This window comes from Zea mays, chromosome 1, assembly GCF_902167145.1.
Source record: "Zea mays cultivar B73 chromosome 1, Zm-B73-REFERENCE-NAM-5.0, whole genome shotgun sequence".
Classification (NCBI taxonomy): Eukaryota; Viridiplantae; Streptophyta; class Magnoliopsida; order Poales; family Poaceae; genus Zea; species Zea mays.
In genome coordinates, this window is record NC_050096.1 from 92865415 (window position 1) to 92893235 (window position 27821).

At 44.3% G+C, this 27821-nt stretch overlaps 1 protein-coding gene and 1 long non-coding RNA gene across 2 annotated transcripts; one reads left to right on the top strand and one right to left on the bottom strand.

Annotated features, from left to right (window-relative positions):
• Nucleotides 1-1897: 1897 nt before the first annotated feature.
• On the bottom strand, nucleotides 1898-4182 carry LOC100193427 (uncharacterized). Its single transcript, NR_160013.1, has 2 exons — nucleotides 2844-4182; nucleotides 1898-2318 (listed from the first exon to the last, which is right to left on the bottom strand). It is a non-coding gene; the product is annotated as an uncharacterized lncRNA (long non-coding RNA).
• A 15529-nt stretch (nucleotides 4183-19711) lies between these two features.
• On the top strand, nucleotides 19712-24902 carry LOC103637660 (ARF guanine-nucleotide exchange factor GNOM). Its single transcript, XM_008660175.3, has 2 exons — nucleotides 19712-20737; nucleotides 21084-24902. Exons 1-2 carry the CDS (start codon nucleotides 20000-20002, stop codon nucleotides 24624-24626), a joined length of 4281 nt encoding a protein of 1426 aa, XP_008658397.1. The 5' UTR covers nucleotides 19712-19999; the 3' UTR covers nucleotides 24627-24902.
• Nucleotides 24903-27821: the final 2919 nt, after the last annotated feature.

A 27821-nucleotide genomic window follows, 5' to 3' on the forward strand; every position in this document is an offset into this window, starting at 1 on the left:
CCCTAAATATGTGCTTACATAAAAACCTCAACTTTGGCCTTATATGCCAAATAGCACATACTTAAACTAAGTGTGAAGCATTACTATAACGTAGCATCTGTGGTGTGCAAAGTGTCAAGAATCAAACTATGATGCGCATGACACACAAATGCACAAAATCAGAGTTAAACACTAATTAAACAGATACTATTCACCATCAAGATACTAATTTAAAGCACCATAAACACAAGAAACACATGGATATCTATCACAAGATAAACAACAAGCACAATAGATACCAATTGATCGATCTACACACCAAACACCAGATGATATCAATACTTAAACGTCGATTCACAACGAAAGCACCATTTATGCATTATCACCATATAATGCAACAAGAAGCATGTGATAAGAATTATCGACAACTAAAGCATTCTCCCCTTAAGATCAAAATGAACTCAAGGAAACCCCACCTTAACCAAGGTGAACTCATCCTCATTACAAGTTTGAGCTTTGAGCCCTTTAGCACACAAAAATCGTCACCCTAAAGATAAGCTTTCCTCTCAGGTCGAGGTAAGATTTAATGCACAAATTCTCCTCCTTTGACATCAAACACCAAAACATTATTCAAACAAGAACATAGGTGTCAAGGGACAGTAGGGTATGAAGTTGTGGCAGAACCTCCCAAGTTATCGGGCCCACATACACCTGCCCTTGTCTCAAAGACCTTATATGGCTATGCATGTGCACTAGATAACTTAACAGGATCTATCCGAGTGTCCCAAGGACCCCGGATAAACCACTTACAACCAGGACCGCAGGATTAAGTAAACACAAATCACACACCAACAATTTGCAGCGAAAATCTTATTACCAAATTTTACAAGTTACATCAAGTTTACATTGTACATGATCGGAGTGATTACAAAGGTGACTCAAAGAAATAACTTTAAACTGTTATAAATTATTTATAGTTTTGAAATATATGCTAGCTCAAGTGACCATCCTCAATAAGAAGTATAGAAGAGTTACTTAGACTTATAAGAAGGTCGTGCCCACCGGCGCTTAACACCAATCACAATCAAGTGACTTGTAACCTGTAGCAACAATGGTAATAAAACCCTAAGTACGCAAGTACTCAGCAAGACTTACCCGACTAAAGAAAAGATTCTCAAGGGTATGCTGGTTTTAAAAGGAATCAAGGTAAGGCTTATCAAGAATCAAGGACTCTGTTTGCATAAAAGCTTACTATGAGTGGATCCTTAAAAATCCATTTTTACTTGTCAGGATAAGTAAAGTTACCTGCATCTAGAGTTCTTTCTACCCTAGTTCAAGCACTTGGCCTACACTAGCCGTCTTTTTATCATCCCTTCAATTCACTGGATTGCTACGTGTAGGGCAGTGACCAAGTCTTCATGTCCGAGAAGTAACGGCGATCCAAATTGATTAATACCTAGCTGGTGATCTCCAATCACATGACATATATAGCACTTAACCCTTGCATATGTCAACTCGCCACTGGGTTTCTTAAGACCAGACCGGGTTCACGCCAACTGAGAGCACAGATACACCACCGTCCAGCCTCTTGCCACGGAGGGTACACGCTACTCTCGCCATCTCTCCACTCCCATTGCGTGTTGGTCTTTCTAGTATTAGTCTGCCCGAGGCAAAGCTTACCCATGATGAGGCATGTGACCAGTTAAAAGGTCCTCAATCAGCAAGCCTACATCGAGACGGTCCTTAATCGACTCAGACGGAGACACTACACCGAGACTCCCTTCTCGTGCAAGTCAACTGCCCGGTCTCAGCTTTATTATTTAAACCCAAAGTTTGGTACCTGGCAGAGGTACATCTTTTCCGATGTTGAACCCATCAAGGCCTTTGACGGATCCACCATCATAAGTATTTTCTTTTTGAAAACATTTCCAACCACTGAAACATCACTTTTGTTTTAAAACAAAACATTTTTTTGTTTTCTAAAGCAAGGCTAAGCATCATAAAATTCTTCTCAAAAAGGGTATCAAGGATGGGTAATCAATTTTTCAAGGAAAGAAATGCATCAACGGTTTAGTACACAACTCTTATCACCTAATGCATCAAACAAGGTGATAAAGATTTTAAAACAGCAAGGAGGTGGCAAATGCACCGAGGCTTGCTTGGAATAAACACTACGTTAGTGTTTGTTAAGTGGCGATCAGCTTTTGTTCTGATACTTGCTTCGTCTGTCCATCTTTAGTTTCATCCGTCAACATCATCTTGTGGAAAAGCTCACGCGTAACATTATCTTGTGGTCGACTCGGCTCTGGTTCTCCGTATCACGTGGTTAATTCACGTACCTGAATGAAATGCATTATGCACATAAATGCATATAGACAGGAATATTACAAACCTAAATAGTGCTACGCGATAGCGAATTAAACACCTAGCGGCGAGGCGTTGTAAAATTTCATATGGAAACACTAGTTATCGACATACGACTACGCACAATAATCACAAAATAATAAACTATACATACTAATTACAGCACGCGCATTTCTCCTGTTCAATCACATCTAATTTTATTATCAAGCAAGAACAAATTATAAACACACACTATCATTTTAGTAAAATATACTTCAGAGGTCTAGTAAAACCTGAACTCGCTATTATTAAATGCCAACGACTTAAAATAGTTATAGAAACAATCTAATTAAATCTAATTAACTCTTTAAATTGTGTATCTTAATTAACCTGATTTACCGATTTATCTAAATCGAACATCACAATATACGTATATGTTAAATTAATAACAATTATCGCGATCAACAATTCTATCTAATCTATTTATATACCTAGTTGACTGGAATAACAAATCAACTTACCATCAATTAAATCCGACTTGAAACCACGAAATCGACGATGCCTTTCAGCTCAACATTTCACCGAAAATAGGGTGAGTGCTGCGTCGAATCGCGCTTCATCTTCATCCACATCGAGAATTCTCCGATCGCGTACTGATTTATTTTCTTCTGCGCCTAATCTTCTCGGATCTTGGCGTAGACGAGGATGACGATCGACGACTTGTTCGAGCTTTTTGTCGAGCACTTAGTGAATATCACGCTATTAGCTTCGTCTTCGCCTGACCCATGAGATTTCTTAATGACATACAGAACGACGACGAGATCGAGTCTAGAGCGAACTAGTGAGGTGGGGTCGAGCAGGTTAGCGCGAGCTCCGGCGAGGGCGAGGACACAAACTCAGTGAGGGAGAGGGCGACGCGAGCTTCGGCCACCGGCAAGCGCAGTATCGATGACAATGACCGAGGTGGGGTTGACTAGCGCGACAAGCACGTGCAGGGGGCAAGGGCAAGCGGTTGGGAGACAGCAGCACGGTTCGGGCAAGGTCGTGCGAGCACTGGACGAGGAAAACAACGGCACTGCAACGAGGTGGTGAGATGAGGATGGCATCCGGCGATAGAGGGCAACGACGCGCGAACTTGCAAAGCTTTCCCACTGGGAGCGGCGTTCAGCAAACTCCGAAGAGGGCGATCGGCGAGGGAGCGTCCACGTGGATGTTGAGAGGGAGACGACGGCCACGAGCAGCAAACAATGACCACGGCGAGCTGACACCAAGTGAACTGCTGCAGATGACCGAGCACGAGCATCAAGCACTCAGCTGACGGTTAGAGCCCACGCCGGGTTGACAAAAGGGAGACGCACGGCGCGCGACGCCGCGGACAGGAGCTGGGCGCAGAGATCAAGGTGAGCGACTCCGGCCACACATGCGAGCAATCCAGGGACACACACAGAGAGAAAGAGAGAGAGGGAGAGAAAGAGACCGCACGACACGGCGAGCTGGAGCAGGGAAAGAAGCGACCGGCGCAGGGGCGAGCTCGGGGAGATGGGCACCGAGCAGGAACACGGTAGGGAGGAGCGCGCGCGGCGAGCAGAGCAGGCAGCTGAGGGGCGCGGCTGGAAGAAGTGGGAAGAAGAAGCCGAGAGAAGGGCGAGCTCGGGGAGCAGGAGCAGGGCGCAGGGGGGGTGCTCCACGGAGGGGAAGCAGGAGCTCGGCAGGGAGGAAGAAAGTCGAGCAGAGGAGGGAGATGGGCGCCGAGCTGGAGGAGGAAGCCACGGTCCGAACGCCGGCGAGCTCGAAGCCGGCTATGGACGAGCTCGGGCAAAGGGGCCAGGGGCACGGTGCAGAAAGGAGCGCGCGGCAGGGAGAGGGCAAAGGGAGCAAAGGCGCTCGCCAGGGAGCTTCGCGAGAGAGAGAGATGGGCGCGGTGTGCAGGGGAAGAAGAAGCCCGGCTGCTGGAGATAACGACGACTGGGGCGGCGGAAAAAAATATGTGCGCGGATGAGAATGATGACTGGAGAAGGAAAGAAAAAAATCTGGACATGGGGGCGGCGGCCGGCGGGGATGGGATATTTTCCCCCATTTTTATTTCTATAATCCTTTCTCCAATGTATTTTTTAGCACATTAATTATTCCCTGTTTGAATCTCATGGCTATGATTCCTCTAGATTAGAATTTATACTGCCATATTTTAAACAATCCGTGTTTGACTCTCGAATTTTTAAATTCAACACACGTCAGTCTGAATTATTGTGACACGAACCGCGAAAATCTAATCTGAGTTCTAGGGTTATGATTTAGATCGAGGCGAGAAGCAACGGACCAAATTAAATGGATTTCGGCTTCGATAATTTACTCTGCGTGATTCGACTAAAATTAGCCGAAACCATATCTGCTATTGTATACGCAATTTTGTCACCAAAACAGCGTGCTGAAGAATGAATGAGATCATAACCTCGCGCACGATTTCTCTCAGACAATGCACGATTCAGATTATTTTGCCCCGAACATTTTAGTCGTCGAGTTCAACTTAATCTGGTCGGGATATAAATCAAAATCATTCAAGTGGGTTGAGCTTCCGAATTCGTATTCGCGCGGACGCACTGATTTTTGGGACAACTATGTTCCGAACATCACGAAAATTTAGGAAGAGCCCGGATAGATAAAAACGATGTAGAACTCACGACAGACGAAACAGATGCGATATTAAAATCGCGATAGGCGAAGATGATTAAAATTTAGCATCTGTTTTATCCACTGATATTACATGCTTAAATCCATAATCGTTGTTGAGCAGAATATAAACACCAGGGGTGTGTGATATCCTGGCCCCTGGGATGATGATTTCCTGGCCCAAGGCTTAATAGAATTAATAGAGTATCTATACCAACAAGATGCATCTTCTTTTTCGGAAGCTTATCTCGAAAGAACCTCAAGTTAAGCATGCTTGGCTTGGAGCAATTTGGGATGGGTGACCGATCGGGAAGTTTTCTCGGGTGTGCATGAGTGAGGACAAAGTGCGCACAAAAGACTTGTGTTGGTCTGTGAGGACGATATTTGATCCTAGAGAGCTGCCAGGAGTAAGTATCGTTGGTCCAGTGATTGGATGGGGTGTTACAAGTGGTATCAAAGCCGACCCTCGAGGTTTCACGGGCGTGTGTGGGCTAGGGGGTTCGGGTATATGGTGCATGGCGCATGTGGGCCCGGAGTGGTCACATGGCATGGCATATGACGACACTAGACACACAGACGTGGCTAAGAGGGGAGGTTCCTGGATTGGGATTGACCGACGAGGACGTCGGTCTTCTAAGGGGGGTGGATTGTGATATCCTGACCCCTGGGATGATGATTTTCTGGCCCAAGGCTTAATAGAATTAATAAAGTATCCATACCAACAAGACGCATCTTCTTTTTCGGAAGCCTATCTCGAAAGAACCTCCAAGTTAAGCGTGCTTGGCTTGGAGTAATTTGGGATGGGTGACCGATCGGGAAGTTTTCTCGGGTGCGCATGAGTGAGGACAAAGTGCGCACAAAAGACTTGTGTTGGTGTGTGGGGATGATATATGATCCTAGAGAGCTGCCTGGAGTAAGTACCGTCGGTCCAGTGATTGGACGGGGTGTTACATAAGTAGGGAAAATGCAACACACTAACATTATTCTCCCTTACATATTAAACATATGCAACACCAGTATCGAAGGGAAATCAAATACAAATACTTAATATAAGAAAGTCAATACCTACTTTTGTACCTTTACCATGTGATGGTCTCCTTTCCATCTAGGTTGGCGGAGTTCCCTTTGTCATTAGTTTAAGATTTCCACCTTGAAAGCTTTATCTCTAGGGAGCTCCTCCACACTTATGCCTCATCCTTTATCTTGATCTTTTCTTGTTACTAAGACACCAAACTTAGAACAAGTTATAACTTTGTGGCACAAGAGGAAACTTCTATTCTAGCGATCACCAAAAGGTACAAATTGGAGCACACTACCAAGGCTACCAATTGAAAGATCATCACTAACATAGCTCCATATCTTGCTCGACTTTAAATACGCTAAACCCTAAACGAGCAATATTTAAATACCTTTAAATGTGCAATTAGTCACAACTTTAAATACACAATCAGTCACAACTTTAAATACCAATTACTCAACTTGCAGAGGTACTCAAGTCCTGATTGCTCCATATATTGCTCATCTTCCCTTTTCCACCATGAGACTATATAGGATCACTCAAGATAGAGTTATTCTCAAAAGACACAAGTTATGTGTGCTCCCCCTAAAGTTGTGCATCAGGTCTTTGAATGACTTGCACCCAGCACATTCTAGCATCCTCAGAACTAGAGGGGATCACAACATACCTTGGTCTAGGCATAATATATTAATTGCATCACAAAAAGATACCAATTGAAAAATGACATAATACAACTTATGCCTAGTGGAAACAAAGCATGCTTCTGGAGATATGACACTTTAAAAGCAACATGTGCATGTTATACACAAGATGATCATTACAACACATATACCAATTGAAAAGGGCAAGATCATACATATAAAGCCCAATATCGTAGCACACCATGATTAAGAAGAATTTTTCTTAGGTACACCAAATGAAAAGAATCAACATATTAAAGCACCTAAGCCAAGACACTACCAATTGAAAGGCAAGAAAACATTTATGATCATAATCATTGGAACTTCAAGATTTTCAAAGAATTACATAGTTCCATACTCCATACCTTTGCTTTTTACCTGAATACCATGAGATCCACTCTTTTAGGTAGTGTGGAGAGGACGACAACTTGAGAACTAAGACAACAATATCTCTTGTTCTCCTTGGTTTTGGCTGAACATGGAGAAATATCTCTTGTTTGGGGGCGGCAGCTCCGTTGCGGCGAGCTCCATCACGACGAGCATGTGTGCGTAAGCCGTCGTCTTTTGGATCTTGTCTCCGATGGCCGGAGGTTCAACGTGTCGCTTCGATTTAGTGCTATTGTCACCAATTGAGGGCTCCTTTTGCTCATGCACCTCCTTCCTTAAAATTACCTCGACATAGCTCAAAGGGGGTGCATTAGACACACAACATGGATTTCTTGTTTTGGTATACACAGAGTACCAAGACAAATAAATCATGTTAATATGGGCTAAACAACACAATCAAGCTTACACATAGATCAAAATTAATTGAAGCATAAACACTGCATGATTTACAAAAGATACAGGTTTAGCCATAAACATCAAGAGAGCTAACCATGGCGCATAAATATATCAAATGAAAAGCTACCAATTTGAAATTTTCAAGAGATATAAACTATAAAGCACATAGACATGATCAAGCAAGCATGATTATTATATTCAAAAACATAGATTGCAAGAATACCAATTGAAAGATACACAACTCAAGCATATATGAAAGTCATAATTACTCTAAGGATAGGTCAAGCAAGACAACCCAACTTAAGAGCAATACCAATTGAAAATAATGCACTTTAAAATACAAGGTTACCGTTTGTGCTCGCCCTCGGTGCGGCTGTGCCCACCCTCGACGCAGCTATGTCTGCCCTCGACGCGGCTATGTCTGCCCTCGATGCACTGTGCCCGCCCTCGGCGTGGCTATGTTCGCCCTTGGCACGATTGTGTCTGCCCACGACGTGGTTGTGCCCCAACATGACCGAGCCGCCTAGCTTGGTCCCACTAATGCCCTATAACCTTGGTCGTTCATATGGTTCGCATTCGATTTGGCTTCTGAAACCAGATGTGACACCGTCCTTTGGAGAGCAAGTTGTAGATTCTCATCAAAGTCCTTTGCTTGATTCACCAGTAATGATTAAGGACCTCTACAATTTATTTAACTCGAGATGAACATGGGATTAGTATTGCACAATAATTCAACCTTGGGTCAATATATAGACAATAAAATTGATGACTTAAGCATAGTGTTTGAATTAACCATTTTAAGCTCTCCCAAGGTCTCCAGTCCATCTTAGGGCACCTGCATGGTCTAGGTGGCATAGTTTGGTACCCATCTCAGGATGGGTCCATAGAGATCATTTAAAAGAGCCTTGGGTATCCAAATAGCATTTGTGCTAGTTCTAGGTGATCTCAACATGGGTCTAGCACAAGTGTATGATTTGGGTCTCCTAAGCGAATAAGAATGAGATGAATTTATTTGCTTAGGAACCTTACCCTTTTACATACCTTTCATAGATGACCTTGCTCACCACACTTGTATAAAAAATGTCGCTCAACCTTACATGACGCTTGTTGTTCATTCTTTGTGTTGGTGAGGGTCATCATGGGGGATGCACGTCCTTGATTCTTCATGAGCAGACATGAAGCAATCACATGGTCCTCATTGTTGCATCCAAAGCATCTTCTCATCCATTCCTCCTCGTCTTTGTGTGGACAAGACGCAATGAATTGACCTAGCTCCTTACACTTGAAGCATCTCCTTTTGCCTCTTCCCTTTTTGTGCTTGGAGGACATAGAGGTATTGTTAGCGCAAACAACATGACTAATTGAATCTTTACCTTTTTCCTTGTTCATGTTGATTGCTTCATTTATTGCTTTAGGAAATTCCTTCTTGTGGAGTTTGACACTTGCTACGGTCTCTCCCTTCTCAAGCTTCTTCACCACGCGTCCTTGGATATCTTGAGGAGGTTGAGCAATGCATCTTCTCCTTAGTTGCTTTGCTTTCTTGTTCCTTTCTTTATTTATGAGCTACTTTTCTTTGGATCCTGCATCTTGATGCTCAATCAAGGATTGTCCTTCCTTGGAGCATCAGGGGTTAGCACATGACAGAATATTATCTTGATGTGCACATGTGCATGAATGAGGTTCACCATAATCTAAGCTAGTCATTACAACCTCATGAGGAATGTTAAGCATGATATGATCATCAACCAATTCATTATGAGAATAAGACAACATATCATACTTTTCACTAAGAGCAAGTTTCTCAAGACTTAGCAATTCTACTTGACTTTTAAGCATGACATTTTCAATCCTGAGTTGAGCAACACAAGATAAGACATCATCATCATTTCTTTGCTCAATTAAAATTGAATCATACTGTTGGACCAAATCATCATGAGAGCACCTTAGCTTCTCATGTTCTTTAGTCGTCTTCTCTAGGCGGTTGTTTGTCTTGATGAGTGTTTCCTCTAGCCCGAGAAGTGTCTCGCCTTATTCCTTGTTCATTCTCAACAACTTCAGCAAGAGCACCTTGTCTTCCTTGTTGAGATGTCCATAGAGCTGGTGAAGCTCCTTTTCTTTTATGTCCTCTGTCTCATCTTCCCTATCATCATTATAAGCGGAAGCATGCAAAACAATATAGGAAGATGCACCTTGTGATGATGTGGATTTGGTTTCATCCTTGCTATCATCCTCATATTCCTCCTCATCATCGCTTTCGTCTCCACTAGCATTGTTAGCAACAAGGCATTTATAACTAGTGGGAGACGAACATCTCGGTGAGGTAGATTCATCGTTTGGTTGACATCGTTCTTGTTCTTCTCCCTTTGACAAGTTAGTAGCACAAGCTTTAGAGGGAGCAGGAGCAATGCATATGGACTTAAAATATTTTGACTTAATTCTAGTCCACAAATCATGAGCATCAACAAAACAATCATTGTCACTACTCATGATAGCAAAATAAGCATCTCAAGAAAGGGACTCAACTAAGATGTTGCAAGCATGGTGATTGAGAGATAAACATCTTAGTTCTACCTCAGAAGGATTTTTACTAATATCGAAGGGAAAATACTTATACTATAAATATGTATCAACTCTGGATTAATATACATGAAATCATTATAAATAGAGACAGACTAAGATTTATAATTGGAACCATCCTCTAAAAGAAGTTGTAGAGTTACCTCTTGTGACGACATCATCTTCTCCGGACGGCTCAGCCCACACTAGAGAGCCAAGCTCCGATACTAATTGAAAGTTCCTTTTGCCCATGAACATGATCTGGATGTCGCATAGAGGGGGGTGAATAGGCGAATAAAAAATAACACTTAAAAACTAGAGTTTCTTACTCTACTCGAAGACTAGATCATAGAGGAATGAAAGACACTTCGAGTAGATCGCAGCGAAAATGAAGTTCCTGTCTCAAAATACCCTGCACTTCAAAGACAACTTATACCATAGATAAGTATTGAAGTGCAAGTATAAAAGCAATAAAGACAAAGAGACAGAACACAACACATAGCAAAGCACACAAACACATGGATTTATCTCGAGGTTCGGCCAAGCCTAAAATGCTTGCCTAGTCCTCATTAGAGTTAGCCACACCTTGGCTTGGAGTCTATTTCAGCTCCTTCCTCCAGCTGCTCAAATCTATCAATGCGACAGATAGAGCCTTCCACTATGTTGATGTCGGTTATAATGATGTCGTGGTTGCTTACAATCTTCTCGACAACACTCCAACAGAGTAACAATGCTCAAGATCTTGCTCTTGCTCTCAGCAGCACTTCCCTCTCTCTAAAGGCTTATAATCGAGCCTCTACACAAACTAGAGAGATACACAAGAGAGAAAGAGAATATGATCACTTGTTGGCTACACTTCTGTTTATCTTCATCAAATGGGTGCCTGGGGATCCCTTTTATAGCCTCAAGAGACCCCTAGTCGTTGCCCCTTTCCTTGTGAAGATCTCAGTTTCCTTCTATCCGTGGGTGCACCAGACAGTGTGTAGTCTTCGATTGCTTTCCTTGGATGGTTGCACCAACCGTTGAGCTGATCATTGCATGCCATAACATGCCCGAGGCCTCTGCTCGCACGAGGCCATGACTTGCACGAGGCTACAGCTCGCCAGAGGCCACGACTCACCCGAGGCAGCAGCTCGCCTAAGGCCAACCTCGGCGGGAGACACAGTTCCAATTCACTCGAGGCCAACCTCGGCGAGAGACACAGATCCGATTCACCCGAGGCCAACCTCGGCGAGAGACGCAGATCTGATTCACCCGAGGCCAACCTCAACAAGAGACGCAGTTTCGATTCGCCTGAGCGCAGTCACCGATTCACCCGAGCATAGTCTCTGACTCGCCCAAGCTTAGTCATGACTCGCCCCAGCGCAATCAGGACCTGCCCGAGGGCATCTCGACTGACTGCCCGGTGAGGCCTAGACATAGCCAAACTTCTCCAACTCTTCTCCACTTGATTTCAACTCCTAGGAGGATCTTCCTGTGACTTAGATAAACACACTTAGAGTATAATTCAATTGACTAAGTTTGAGAAGATTACATGTTCTCCTAGCTTTTCTGTTTCACCTCAGATAGAGATCCAGATGACACTTCCTCTATAAACATGGATAGAGAGCAAAACCAAAGTGCCATATGCATAGTAGAAGGTGTATGCAACATATTTTAACACTCAAACATGCATACTTAACCTTCTTCACCGTTTTTCTCCTTTTGGCTTGTTTGAGGTCGATGTTGGACTCCAAAACTCCAAGTCTCCAAGACTTGAATCAGATTGCCATCTATGAGCTCCAACGCCCTGCATAGCTCACACAGAACCTATCCAAACATAGGAACAACCCAAACTAAAGGTCAAAGTAAACTTATCTCTTTTGGGTTGCTTCTAGGTGTTGGCTTTAACACTACAACTCCTTTCAGTGACCTTTCTATATGTCTTGAGCTTGATTTTGAGCCTTACGACTTACACCATATAACCATAGAACTACCTCATTGGCTATAAGTCACATTCTTAAGTCGTGATCCTCGATGCCCCATATCTCTTCTCAACTCGATCAACCTTGACTTTGCAAGTGTTCTTCTTCACCCCTGGCTTTGGGTTCCTCGGCCTCCATGAACTTCTCATGTGCACTTGGTTTACCTCAAAGCTCTTCTTGCCTTCATCCTAGGCTTGACAAGTTGTCTCCAAGATATGCACACCAAGTCTCACATAATCAATGTTCTTCTTCACTTGTGATGTCCACAACCATAATCAACTCAGCCTTTGGACCATCACTCTTGAACACTTATGTTGAACTTTACAAGCTTTAGACTAAGAACATATCCAACACTTAACACATCTATCAGTCCTTTAATTGGGTTGTCATCCAAACCACCAAAACCCACATGAGAGCTTTCACATGGACATCACAAACATCACATATTGTTCAACATCATAAGCAATTATTACAGACTATCAAATAGTTCATTACATAAATAAAGATAAAAGTCCCACAACTCCCAAATAACCACAAACACATAAACATTGTCTTCATCTTCATCTCCTCCAAGCGCTCCAAGCAATTGACTTCTCCCCATTTTTTGCACCAAGCACCAAAAAGAGAGGAAAAGCAACCTCACTAATTAGAACAACTAGGGCCACCATAAGAACCAGAAGGAGGGTAGGAGGGAAAAAGAGTCTCAGCCCAATCATCCGTAAACAATGACTCGTGAGGAGGACCTCTTTTTTTATCTCTTGAGCTTGTTTCAAACATCTCTTGTGCAGATTTGTTACTCTTGGAATCTTGGATTCCTTGATGGTTGAGGTTGCTTGTGAGTCTCCAAATTTGTGGATGACCCTAAGAACTTTTTTCACCTGCTCGTTGAGCACGATTGAGAAAGTGGTTGCCTTGACCTTGGTGGTTGGCTTGTGGAGGATTAGGGTTGGAAAAGACTCGACCTTTATGGAATCCTCGATGGGGACTAGAACACCTTTGTGGTGTGACCGAACCTCAGGATAAATCTCGTATCTTTGTGTTTTTTCTTCGATTCATTTATTGCGCTTTATCTTTGGCAAGAAAGGCATTGAGTGATTTACTGTGTGTGTGGATTTTGTGGAGTTGCTCCACATGGATCCACCATGATTTTCACTTAGATTATTCCTTGTGTTCTTCATCTAAAGTAAAATCTCATTATTCTCCATGTTGTTCATGGCCTAGATCTATTCTCATAGTTGGACTGGTTCAGAGTAGTTCAACTGCCACTGGTAGCATTTGAACTGGCCTGAACCAGTTGAACTGTTAATGTAACTTTATTTCGAAACTTGCAGTGAAAATTTCAGATGTAGCCTATTCACCCCCTCTAGGCTACTTTCACTATTGTTGGAGGTTGTGGAGGGTGAGTATTTATATCCTAAAGCGGGACTAGCCATTTTTAAGAATCTGCACTTTTTTGTGTGCATCGGACCTCCAATAATGCTAGGCCAGTGCACCATTGGACCCCACCACATCATCACCACGTTAGCTCGACTGTTGAACTCTAGAAAGTAGCCATTGAACTCAATAGGTCCAGTGCACACCAGACTAGGTCCGATGTGACATCGTCTTCGTGCTCAAAAACATCCATTCTATGTAAGTGGTCCAGCATACCATCAAACTAGTTTGGTGCGCCAGCCAACCCAAGCCTATAATAGGTCTTCTCTACATAAGTGGTCTGGTCGACCACCGGACTAGTCCAATGTGCCAGCTGACCCAAGCCCAAAGAAAACCTTCTATGTGTACTCGGTCCGATGCACCATCGGACTAGCACATTGTGCCGAAGACCAGCACACTTAGTCCATTTTGGGCTTCTCTTATTGTTCTCGATTTGTCTCTTCTCTTGGACACTTCCATGACTTAGATAAATGTTCCTTGAGCGTATCCAACCATTCTAAGTCATCATATTGGCTTAACCAAATCCTCCAATTCATTCTCCATGTTTTCTTCAACTTTTTGTTCCAACTAGCACTTGGAAACTCAAACTCCAAATCTGAGCATTCTTGCCATTTCATTGAGTTCCAATACATTGAAATGATCATCAAGAACTTTTCCAAACATTAGAATGACCCAAAGTCCAATTCCTTCTTGATTTGTCATTTTTGTCTCTTTTGACCAAAATTTGCAAAACAAGTGAACCCTTCCAAGTTCTATCTTTGATACCTTCTGCTTGAACTTGTGACCATGCTTATCACTTAAGCTAGCAAACCTTGAGGCTTATGATTTGAACCATCTTATCACATGTGAGTTAAACTAATGGCTTCAAATCATGTCTTCTAATGATGTGATCTTTAGCACAACATAACTCTTCAACAATTTGATCAAACCTTGTCTTCCTACAAGTATTCTCTTCTGTGTCTCAACCTTGGTCCTCTGTCCCCAAAAGCCTTTTGCTTTGACCTCCACAAGGCTAGATCCTTTTAAGCCCTTTCCTTGCCTTGTCCTTTGTTTGTTAGACTATCTTCAAGTCACATCACATTGAATAGTCAACATAATTAATGTCCATCAATATCCTTTGTTCATAAGTAGACCTACTTGAGACTTTTCCAATTCATCGTCGTCTTAAGTCTCATATTGAATCTATCAACTTGTTTGCTTTCTCATATCGCTTAAGTTATTCCACAGTCATATATCCATTTCACCTTATGTGGAATATCCCAATATTGCTTTGTGTTAATCCTTTGATTGCTTTCCATTGCCATGCTTAAGTATATCCTCTATGCTTAACTTTTCAACACTTATCAATCTAGTTAGACCTTTAATACTGTTGTCATTCAATTGATCAAAACCCACAAAGGGCTATATACACTTTCACTAGGTAATCCTATTAAACCCTAAAAGTTTGAAAACAAAAAAGATTTGTACCTAGGCTCATAGTTTAGGTAGGATTTTTCCAACAAGAGATAAAATGATAGATCACTTATTATACTATGACACAATCAAGACTTAGGACCAATTTAATGCATTAGTGCTAATTGTTAGTAGCTTAAATTAACACAAGTAGATACAAGCACACTACCGAATAGTTGAACTAATAGTTCATAATGGATTATCTAGCTAATAAAAAGTACTAGCTATAGCTTCCTGTCACACCCGGGTTTCAGGGGTCCAAAACCCAGGCGCGAAATAATCACCAAGTGTGCTAGGACCAAGTCTTACACATATGATGACTCATGGTACAGAAACGAATGTCACAACATTAATATATAACATAGTTCTGTACAAAATAGTTATATAATTACATCATATGAAGACAACGATCCAGCAACCAAAGTTGACTGGGAGACAACGACCTAGACCTCTCACGATCTCATCGCAACATCCTCCATGTGCCTCATCCTGTGGTACCTGTTCTTGACTTGGGGGGGGGTGTGAGTATAGCAAGGGTGAGCTCACATACGTTTATCGCTCAACAAGTTGTGGGGAATAATGTGCATGAACTCACCAAAGGTGGGGGCTCATGTGAAGTGTAAGGCTTACCAAAGAGGATGGTTAAAGCTGAGCATTACTTTTAACATTGGTCAAAATTTTATTAGCAGTTACTAGGTATAAGTAGGTACCAACCCAATTAAATAAGAGTTCAAGATAAATTACAACACACACAATGCAATGCAAATGACAAATTGAGTTTAATTCCATAAGTTAATCATGTGAGGGTCCGAGCCGCTCATGACCGTGAGCACGCTGATATACCAGGTTTACACTCTGCAGTGGTTGCACATCTTTACCCACAAGTCATGTTACCCATTTGCCACGGGGTTGATTGGACCCATACATCTCTACCAAGGAAGCGAGGCAGGGTACCACTACGAGGCCTTAACAAAGTTCCACTAGCTTTAGAAAACACGCTACAAAGAGTGCAATATAGGAATCCCCCCGTCTTAAAAGCCATCGCAGCAAAATCAACCCAAGAACCTCCCTATAGCAACCACTCCCCTACTTCCCTTGCCCCTTTAAGGTAAGGTAGTCGTCCACTAGCTTTCCTAATTAGTCAGCCAATGGCATCCCAAACCACCCTTGTGGTAGCACTGTTTTCTCGGGTGGTCGCTCCATGTTCCAATTAACAATATGATCTTATCATGAACAATAATTAAACAACAACATAATTGGAACATGATCATAATATAACATTAGTTTCCCAAACTAGGTAGAGCAATAGCAAATCTACCCAATAATTCATCTGTTTGCAAGGTGGGGGAAAACAATGCTAGGAAAACCTATTAGGTCCCATCAAATTAACTTAAGCATGTCACAGTGATTAACAACAAACATTATTAGGTAAAATGAGTGATCAAGGGCACAACTTGCCTGAGACTCAAGATTCCAGGTACCAGGATGATCTTCAGATTCTCGTGACCTCACTGCTATTCGTAGCCATACAAACAAACATGGTATAGGCACAATTAATATCACACCAAACATAAGCACAAACAATATAATATTATTCTACGCGCTGCTATGAGGGCGTAGGCTCGAGAATTACTAGAATTAGAGTTACTGTTATAAAGATATGATTTTCGGAAGATCTTTTGTGATTAATTTATAATAACTATAGTCTTTGTTGATTAGTGTAAATCATATAGGAAAAGATATTAAAGAAATAATTAATTCAACTTTTATCTAGGTTATAACTTAAATAGAAATCTATTTTAGTCAAATTATAACTCTAGACAGGTTGACTTGACTAGATTGATTAATCAACTAGCATAAACTAAATAAATATTCAATCATAAAAGTATGCAGAATGATAAAAATAATGTCCTTACCATATAAACAATTTTATTACGAAGTTAACGCAATTTGTATGTGTCAAATTAGAGTTAGCACACAAAAGATATGGATTATCTAAGTTTCTAGGCTATTTTTATTATTAAAACCAAGTTCTAGGGGTTCACTTGTAAATTCTAGGGGCCTAACTGCTATTTCTTTCTATAGTGGAGGGATGGCGGGTTGATTTTGTGAACTTCTAGGGGCCAAGGGGTACGCACTGATCTGAGCCATTAGATCCGAAACACGCGACCTAGATTAAATCTTCACCTTATCGAACCGGTACGCAACGCTATCCGTCGGATTCCAATTCAGTGCTTAGGATTTTAAGACACCGAGATTGATCTGGATCTGTCCGATCAGATATCAATGTCCCTAAAACACTCGCCCGAAACGGTACGGGCCCAACATATACTATGGCATGATCTAATCTCCAACGTGAACATCGATCGACGATCCAGATTGAATCTGGCTGAATCGTTATCACATTTTAATCGTGGCCACATGCCCACGATCCAACGACCCCTACATTTCTTCCTCCTTACACCCTCCTATCGTCCTTTCTCTCTCTTCATGGCCGCCTGACGCCGATAGCCCCCCACGGCGATGAGCACACCGGCGATCACGGCCCACGGCGAATAGGTGACCAACCACTGCAGTAGCAAAGACGCATGTTACACGGGTACAAGACTCACATGAAGGTGACGTACCGAAGATCGAGATGGTGACCAGGATGATGGCCGCCTGCGATGTCTGATGAGGACGACCAGCCCCGGCAAGCACCGCAGCGGCTTTGGCATGAGTTTCCCTCTCCCTCCTTCTCACGGGTCAACGATACGCCCAGTCTTTAAGGTCAGTAGGCCGCGCGCAGGTGCGCCAGGCACGGAGGCCGTTGGGCGAGTATTCAATGGAGGCGACCCGCGGCACTCCCACGATAACTGGGCTCTCATTTCAGCATCACCCTGTTCTAGCTCGGCTCATGGACATAGGGATTGGCGCTCGAGTTTTATGCCCCAAGGGTCCCCATCCGAAGGATTAGGCTAATCCCCAACAACCCGCTCGGATCACCACATCGCGGCGAACTCCTCACAACAGACTCCAGAGTAAGAAGGCCCCGAGCATTGGGTCCCACACGTCAGCGACTGGTGCGCTTGCGTGAGGCCACAGTGAGGGGCTGACTCCCCGGACCCACCCGACAGCGACCTAGTGATGGAAGAGAGAAGGTGAAGAAGTGGGCCGCGCAATGGGGCCCACTTGGCGGTGATGGGTGCAGAGCGCAACCGCGTGTGAGGATGGGCCGCGAAGTGGGTTTGGCCCACACGGCGCGCTGAGGAGAGTTGGGCTGAAGGGGAGGTTCTAGCCCAGACTCGAGGTAAGTCTTATTTTTTTTTTCTGATTTCTATTTTAAATTCAAATCAAACTCAAGTTTAAATTCCAAACTTTTACTTTTAGATGCACAAATAAAACACCAGCATGAATGAAAACTATATTTTTTATATATTTGTTTTATTTTAGTTCTTTTATACATGATTCCAATCATAAAATAGAGAATAGTTCACATCTTATGAATTTTAGGGAAATATAATTTATATTGTAGATTATATATTAAGAAATAGTTTAATCATAATTCTTCTATATAATTTGAATCCAAGGATAATTTAGTTTATCTAGATGTCTTTTAAAAAAATATTTATATTAATTTTGGGAGTAGTAACTCCGAAATTATGAATATTTTTAAGGAAAGGTGTTTTGATTTAAAACCTTTGGGTAATTTTCCTTATTTTCACAAGATTGAACTTTAGGGTGTTACACTTCCCAAACTAAATACTAACGGTCTATTTGGATCACATGTGCTAAATTTTAGCAGGGTGCTAAATTTTAACTCTCTCAAATGGAGAGCTAAAGTTTAGCACATGAGGAGTGTTTGGATGCAAGTGATAAAGTTAAGTATATGGATATAGAAAGACATTCATACCTCTAACTAATGCGAGGTGGGAGAGAGAGCGAGCGAGGGGTTGGCGATGCCTTATCCTCACTCTAGACCACTTTTAGCTCGCTTAGTATCTCTTGGAGGGGCTAAATTACTAATTGATGCTAAAGTTTAGTACTTCACTTTTACTACCTTTTAGCACTACTGTTTGGATCTTCAAATACTAAAGCTTAGCTAAAAGTGTAGTGATAAACTATAGCACCATGGATTCAAACAAGCCCTAATACTCTTCTTATATCGAAATATAATGGATTTTCAATTACCATAAAGCTTGACCAACGGTAGAAAAGCTCAATATTATTTCCAAAAATAAACTTTATAAGATAAGTGATGAAATATATTTTCATAACTTTTCTTGTCGATCCATGTTATTATTCTTCTCAATAAACTCGAATGAATTTAGAATAGATACTTAAATAAAATAACTAAAAAACCATTGTATTGAAGGAATAACTCTAAAAATATAAGATTCAAACACGATTTAACTAATAGATTAGCTAATACATTACATTTGTGTAAAAACTATCGGTTAGTTTTCTTTTGGTAGTTGCTACTAATATAGTAGGATGTATGACCTTTAGTAAAATTGAATACAAAGTTTTGGTTGCAAACATGTGTTTGGTTTCTGACTAAAATAGAGTTTGTGCCACATCGGTAGTTTGAATGTCAATTATAAATATCAAATATATTCTAATTATAAAAGTAATTTTATAGATGAAACTAAAACAAAGAGACGAATGTATACTATATCATCATAGGAGCGAATTCTTACACTAATTATGTTTAATAGACTCGTCCTATCATTTAACTTTTATATGTAGTTATTAGTTTTATAATTAAACTATATTTAATATATGCAACCAGTATTCAAACATCCATATAATGGGACTAAAAATTAGTTTCTTGATCCAAAGTCCAAACGGGGATAGCTTAGTGAAGTTTGAGATGTAATTCACAGCAATTTTTTCGATCAAAAGGCTGGGAAAAACTGTTGGGCCAAACAAAACCCGCCCAAAACCTGTATTTTTATTGTAAAAAGAAAAAAAACAAACAAAGAAACCCTCACGATTCACTAGGAATTCTTCCAGATCCAGCCCTTGGCTCGCAGTACACCACACCACGCCCAGATCTCAACGTGCCCCTTCTCTCAGATCTCAATTCCCAAATGCCCTCGCCGTCGTAGCTGCACCCCGACCCCGCGCGCTCGCTCGGATCCATGGGCGGGGTCAGGGCAGCATCGCCATCAGGCGCAGGATCCGGAGCCGTCGCGGGGGCGGGATCCGATCACGGGGCGCCGCGACTGGCTATGGCGTGTGTGCTAGCGTCAGAGGCCGCCACGGTGCTCGCTGTCATGCGCCGCAACGTCCGCTGGGCTGGCGTCCGCTACGGCGGCGGCGACGGTGGCGCGGGCGACGACGAGCACCTTGACCACCCGCTCGTTGCGGGGCTCAAGGTTCTCCGCCGCCGCGCTGCCGCTTGGGGCCAGGGTAGTTGGGCGGGCGTTGAGCCGCTCCTCTACCTCCGACCCTTCCTCGATATCGTCTGCTCCGACGAGACTGGGGCGCCCATCACGGGTGCTGCGCTCTCGTCGTTGCACAAGATCCTCACCCTTGATGTCGTCGGGCCCGGCGCACCAGGCGCCGCCGGGGCCATGGCCGCCGTCGTCGACGCCGTCACGGCTTGCCGCTTTGAAGTCACCGACCCGGCGTCCGAGGAGGCCGTCCTGGCAAGGGTCCTGCAAGTGCTGCTAGCCTGCGTGCGCAGCCGTGCAGCACCGGCGCTTGCCAACCGCCACGTCTGCACGATCGTCAACACATGTTTCCGCGTCGTGCAGCAGGCTGGAACCAAGGGGGAGCTACTGCAGCGTGTCTCCCGCCAGACAATGCAGGAGGTTATACGAACTGTCTTTGCCCGCCTGCCGGACATCAATGTCACCTTGTTGTCCGACGAGCAGGTATGGTGCATTGTTATACTCAGTATTTTACTTTGCTGTGCTGATGAACATGGAAATTGTTGCAATACCATTCCTCCCTCAGCATAATAACTCAACTTACTCCTACTATGCTCATGTGCATTGGTCTGAAGTGTAAACAAGTGAAATGTTCTAGTTTTTTTGTCCTTTTTATCTTTAACATTTTTTGTCATTTGAGCAATACGACCACATTGCAAATACTCACATTCTGACACTAAGATCAGCTTTTGTTAGTTTGTAACCAAGCTTTTGTTAGTAGGAACTTGGAAGGCTCATATCTTCCTTACTAAATGAATTTTATTAATTTTGTGGTAGCATTGTTACGTAGGTTGCTGGTTGCAAGAACCCATGTTTGGGTGCTGAGGAGACTGAGAACGGGAAGAGTGACTACGTATGTTTGAACAGCTCTGGCGATGAAGTGGGAGACGGTTCTGGTGTTATGCAAGACAAAGACTTGATGGAGCCCTTTGGGGTTCCTTGTATGGTAGAGATATTGCAATTCTTGTGCTCCCTCTTGAACATAGCAGAAGACATTGAGTTGAACCCAAGGATGAGTCCAATTGACTTTGATGAGGATGTGCCGCTCTTTGCTCTGGGGTTGATTAATTCGGCTATTGAGTTTTCGGCTTCGTCTATACACAGACATCAAAAACTTTTAGCATTTGTACAGGATGAATTGTTCCGCAATCTAATGCATTTTGGCTTGTCAATGAGCCCTCTGATCCTGTCGACTGTGTGCAGCATTGTTTTTACTCTCTTTTACCATCTGCGCCATGAACTTAAGCTGCAAATAGAGGCTTTCTTCTCATGTGTTATCCTAAGATTAGCACAGAGTAGATATGGAGCAAGTTATCAGCAGCAAGAAGTTGCCCTAGAGGCTCTAATTGATTTTTGCTGGCAGAAAGAGTTTATGGCTGAGATGTATGCAAATATGGACTGTGATCTACAGTGCTCAAATATTTTTGAAGAGTTAGCTAACCTTCTGTCTAAGAGCGCATTTCCTGTGAATAGTCCTTTGTCAGCTTTAAATGTGCTTGCTTTGGATGGTTTGGTTGCTGTCATTCAGGCAATGGCACAGCGGACTGATAATGCACCTCAACATCATGATCAAACAGTTCCAGAAATAAGTGAATATTTTCCTTTCTGGCAGTTGAAATGTGAGAGCAGTAATGATCCTGACCAGTGGGTTAAATTTGTTCACCAGCAAAAAAGCATCAAGACAAAGCTAATGATTGGCGTTGAACATTTTAATAGGGACAAAAAGAAGGGTTTTGAGTACCTACAAGCTGTTCATCTTTTGCCTGAAAAACTTGATCCACACAATGTTGCTCTGTTCTTCAGGTACACACCTGGATTGGACAAGAATCTTCTTGGGGACTACCTGGGTAATCATGATGAGTTCTCTATCCAGGTCCTTCATGAATTTGCTAGAACCTTTGACTTCAAGGATATGAATTTGGATGCTGCCTTAAGGCTCTTCTTGGAAACTTTCCGGTTACCTGGTGAGTCACAGAAGATACAGAGAATTCTTGAGGCCTTTTCTGAGCGATATTATGAACAGTCACCACAAATGTTTGTTAATAGAGATGCAGCTCTGGTGTTATCATATTCTGTAATCATGCTCAATACTGATCAGCACAATGTAAGGGTTAAGAAGAAGATGACTGAGGAAGACTTTATTAGGAACAATCGCCGTATAAATGGAGGAAATGATCTGCCAAGAGAATTTTTGTCAGAGCTTTATTATTCTATTTGCCGGAATGAGATCAGAACTATTCCTGAGCAAGGAGCTGGGTGTTCTGAGATGTCTTTCAGTCGCTGGGTTGATCTAATGTGGAGGTCAAAGAGAACATCATTGTACATTGCTTGTGACTCCTACCCTTTTCTTGATCATGACATGTTTTCCCTTATGGCCGGACCAACAGTTGCTGCCGTGTCTGTGGTTTTTGACAATGTTGAGCATGAAGAGGTTCTTACAGGATGCATTGATGGTTTTCTATCGGTGGCGAAACTGGCTGCATTCTATCATCTTGATGATGTTCTGAATGATCTTGTTGTGGCACTATCTAAATTCACTACTTTGTTGAACACTTCCTACATTGATGATCCTGTAATAGCTTTCGGGGAGGATACCAAAGCTAGGATGGCAACAGAAGCTGTTTTCACTATAGCAACTGCTTATGGTGATCACATACGCAGTGGATGGAGGAACATAATAGATTGTATTTTAAGATTGCATAAGATAGGACTTCTTCCTGGTCGCCTCACTGGCGATACAACTGATGATCAGGAATCCTCTTCAGATTCATTACCTGGCAAACATACTTCATCAGCTCCTCAAGTTTTGCCAATTAGCACTCCTCGGAAAACTTATGGACTGATGGGGAGGTTCAGCCAACTACTGTACTTAGATGCTGACGAACCAAGGTCCCGACCAACTGAGGAGCAACTTGCTGCTCAGAGGAATGCTTCAGAGACTGTAAAGAAGTGCCAAATAGGTATCATCTTCACTGAGAGCAAATTCTTGCAAGCTGATTCACTCTCAAATCTGGCAAGAGCTCTCATTCAGGCAGCAGGCAGACCTCAGAAAATCACCAGCTCACTTGATGATGAAGGCGTAGCTGCCTTGTGCTTAGAGCTTCTAATTACTGTCACATTAAACAACAGAGACAGGATTGTTCTTTTGTGGCAGGATGTTTTTGAGCACATAACCCATATTGTCCAGTGCACGGTGATGCCCTGCAACCTAGTGGAGAAGGCTGTTTTTGGGCTCCTGCACATATGTCAGAGGTTGCTTCCCTATAAGGCGAACTTGGTAGATGATTTGCTGAGGTCATTGCAGCTGATTCTAAAACTTGATGCCCGTGTAGCTGATGCTTACTGTGAGAACATTACCTTGGAGGTCACACGTCTTGTCAAGGCCAATGCGACCCATATCAAATCCCAGATGGGCTGGCGGACTATCATTTCCTTGCTCTGCATCACCGCACGCCATCCTGATGCTTCTGATGCAGGATTTGAAGCCCTGGTTTTTATCATGTCAGAAGGTGTGCACCTCTCACCTGCCAACTTCATCCTTTCAGTGGAGGCATCAAGGCAGTTTGCAGAATCTCGGCTTGGGTCTGCAGAAAGATCTATCCATGCTTTGAACCTAATGGCAGACTCAGTTAATTGTCTTGTGCGATGGTCACAAGAGGTTAGAGAAGCTGGTGGAGAGGCAGATAGAATATTGGAAGGAATTGCAGAGATGTGGCTGCGGCTGGTGCAGGCTCTACGCAAGGTGTGCATGGATCAAAGAGAAGAAGTGAGGAACCATGCATTGTTATCGTTGCATAGATGCTTGGTAGTTGATGGAATATCAGTTAAGTCTTCAACATGGTTGATGGCATTTGACATTATTTTCCAGTTGCTTGACGAACTGTTGGAGATTGCTCAGAGCTACTCACCAAAGGATTTCAGAAACATGGAGGTATCTCTCTTGCATGCTGTAAAACTGTTATGCAAGGTGTTCTTGCAGTCACTTAAAGACCTCTCAGGACAGCACAGTTTTGATAAGCTGTGGTTGGAGGTTCTTGACATGATAGAGAAGTTCATGAAAGTCAAATTGAGAGGCAGGAGGACAGAGAAGCTACAAGAGGCTATTCCGGAGTTAGTCAAGAACATACTAATGATGATGAAAGCTAGTGGGATCCTGTCAAAAACAGGTGCCAGTGAAAACAGTTTCTGGGAAGCAACATGGCTTCAAGTTAACAAGATTGCACCCTCTCTACAATTAGAAATTTTTCCTGACAATGAGGATGGCAGCACAACTCAAGTTGAAGAAAACAAATTGGATACACAAGTGCAATCTGACCAGAACAATGATCGATAGGACATTATACTTTCTCCCATCCTATCAAGTTAGTTGCAGCTGGAACCTTTCAACTTTTTGTTCCAAAACCATACACAGATGCTTGGCAGTTCTGTATGTGCCATTAGGAAGAGTAAGATGGTATATTGTAATTTTCTTAGTTTACATATATAATTTTGTTGTTGACAAGGTTGTTGCTTTGTGCTTTACTGTTGCAACACCGAAGTTGTATGATATATATACTGTGTTACTGGCCTGGGAGAATCAAAGCTTTTGGCTGTTTATTGATGTGGTCCAGGAACCTGTGTACTGTACTGCTGTGGAAAATTGCTTATAGCAGTAGGTGCGATGGTTTTCTCTTGCCATTGTCTGGTGTTTCAAGGTGCCCAATATGAATGTGCTCTTCAGTTATTTCATATATGGGTGATATGCTGGATTGCTGGTTCATATGAATTTATTCACCTGTGAATGTGAAAGAGCTCAATAAAGATGCCCCTTTTTCCTTTATTTATTAGGCCAGGCAGGAAAGATAAGCAGCTGAGAGCATGCATGCTTCATTGCTCCTGCTGCATTCTTTGTTTTTTTTTGCTTTATGTACCTCCTGCATTCCTTGTTTAATTTCTAATCATAATGATGTTTCGTAGGCTCAAATGAGCATGCAGTGCTGTTGCCAAAATCTGCAAACAATTTTTTTGCTAACTGAAATTCTACTTATTTTCAGAGTGGCATGTCCGGAACAAATCAGATTTGGTCTGCAAACTTAAGGAAATCGCATATCTTTTCAGATTCAGTTTGCAGAATTTGAAGGGCCTATTTATTCTGTGGAAGGTCTTACAGATAGGGATTATGGTTTATGTTAGAATACCCGATTAGGGTTTGGGGTTCTCCCCGTGTAATTACTGTCTCGCCACTCTGTAATGGGCCTGGCCTAGTTACTCCAGTCTATTTAATAGATTGCCCAACCCCTGTTAGGGTTAGGGTTTCCAATATGGTATAGAGGCAGAATTTTTTTTTCCTCTCCCAGCCGCCACCTCCCCTGCCCAGCCGCCTGTGTCTCCCTCCCCTGCGCCGCCGCCCAGCCGCCGGCGCCCTCCTCCCCGCCGGCGTTTCGTTTCATTCTCTCGCGTCTGCTCCGGTCGCAGGAGGCAGGATCGCTCGGCTGCTCCGTCCTCCGTCCGCACGGCTCCGCTCCCTGCTGCCGCCACGCGACCATCGCCGCAGCCACCTCACCGAGCACCCCCGTGCGCCCTCTCCTCCCTGCGCCGCCGGCGCCCCACCCCCCTGGCCCGCCGCCGCCACCCCGTTCACCTCCCTGCGACGGCCGCCGTCGGTCCGCTGCCCGCTGCCCTTCCCCGCGCCTCCAACTCCGGCCGCCCCTTCAGCCACGCCGTCCCCCACGTGGCCGGCGCTGTTGCTCCGCCCCCCTCTCCTCCAAGGTCGGCAGCGACGCCCCCTGGTCGTTTCCCCAGTCCCGGCGCGCTGCTACTCAACACCGGCACACAGAGCCTGCTCCCATGGAGCACAAGCGTGTCCTGGTCGCGCCAACAGCAGCACGCCGAGCTCCAACGGTCCCTTCCACCACCTCTGGTGCGACCGCTCTGCCCCCTGCAGGGCTCGGTCTCCTTCCCCCACTGCCGGAAGCTATCCCCTGGCCCTCCAGCGGTATGGCACCCGCCCAGCTCCCACTGGCCCGGCCCGTGCTGACCTCTTGCGGTGTCGTGCCTCCTTCATCCCCGGCCTTGGGCCTCCCCTCCATGCTCTCCTCGCTGTCCTCGACGGCCACCACCGCTCCTCCCGACCTTGCTGCTGCTGTATACAGTAGCACCTCCCTCGGCGTGCCACCCACCACTCCCCATCCTGCCGTTGCCATGACTGTCGGCGCCACTTCTTGGCGGGCTCCGCCCAATTCTGACGGGATCGTTGTGTGCGTCCTCCTTCACGATGGCCAGCTTGTTCGGGGCATCTTTGTATCCTTCGATCAGGCCATGAACCTTGTTCTTTGTGATTGCATTGAGATCCACCCTCAGGCGGGCCGTCACGTTCCAGGACCGCTTATCTTTCCCCGTGCTGAGGTCGCCTTCATGGCGATCGAAACCTCGTTGTCTACTTCCCCTCTCAGTGGCTCTGTCAGAGCCCCTCCCCTGGCCCTCTCTGCACACACTGCGCCTTCGCCACCTTCTCCCTCTTCCACCGATTGGGTGGTCGACTCCGGAGCCTCCTTCCATACTACTCCCACTACTGCCTCATTATCTTACTCCCATCCTCCACACCCTTCCCATCCTCCCTCTATCGTTGTGGGCAACGGTTCCACCCTCCCGGTCACCTCGGTGGGTGCATCGGTCCTTCCGGGACCATTCCACCTTAACAACATCCTAGTTGCTCCCGGTCTAACTCATCCCCTCCTCTCGGTTCGTCGCTTCACTAGTGACAACCACTGTTCTATGGAGTTTGACCCCTGGGGTCTCACCATACGCCACCTTCCCACACGTACTGTGCTCGCTCGCTGTGACAGCTCCGGTCCCCTCTATTCTCTTCACTTGCCCTCCACTCCCCACACCAGAGTAGCCTCATCTCCTGCCCTTACTACTACCACCACATCACATGCTCTTGCTACTACCACCACCTCCTCCGCCATTTGGCACCGTCGCCTCGGGCACCCTGGACCCGACGTCATGTCCCAGCTTGCCGGCCACTCAGACATATCCTATACTCGGGGCTCCTCTGAGCGCCTCTGTCATGCTTGTCAGCTCGGTCGTCACTCCCGCCTTCCTTTTTCCACTTCCACGTCCAGGGCTGTTCAGGCCTTTGATCTTGTCCACTGTGATCTCTGGACGTCTCCTGTCCTTAGCCTCTCCGGCTACAAATACTACCTGGTCATTCTGGACGACTACTCCCATTTCCTTTGGACTTTCCCCCTTCGGCTGAAGTCCGACACGTTTACCACTCTCACTCACTTCTTCGCCTGGGTATCCACTCAATTTCGGCGCCCGGTCCGTGCCCTGCAGTGCGACAATGGTCGCGAGTTCGACAACAACGCCTCCCGTTCTTTCTTCCTCACTCACGGCGTCCAGTTGCGTCTCTCGTGTCCCTACACCTCTGCTCAGAACGGCCGGGCCGAGCGCATGATTCGCACCACCACCAACATGATCCGCTGCCTTCTTTTTCAGGCGTCTCTCCCTGCCACCTACTGGGCAGAGGCCCTTCATACTGCCACGC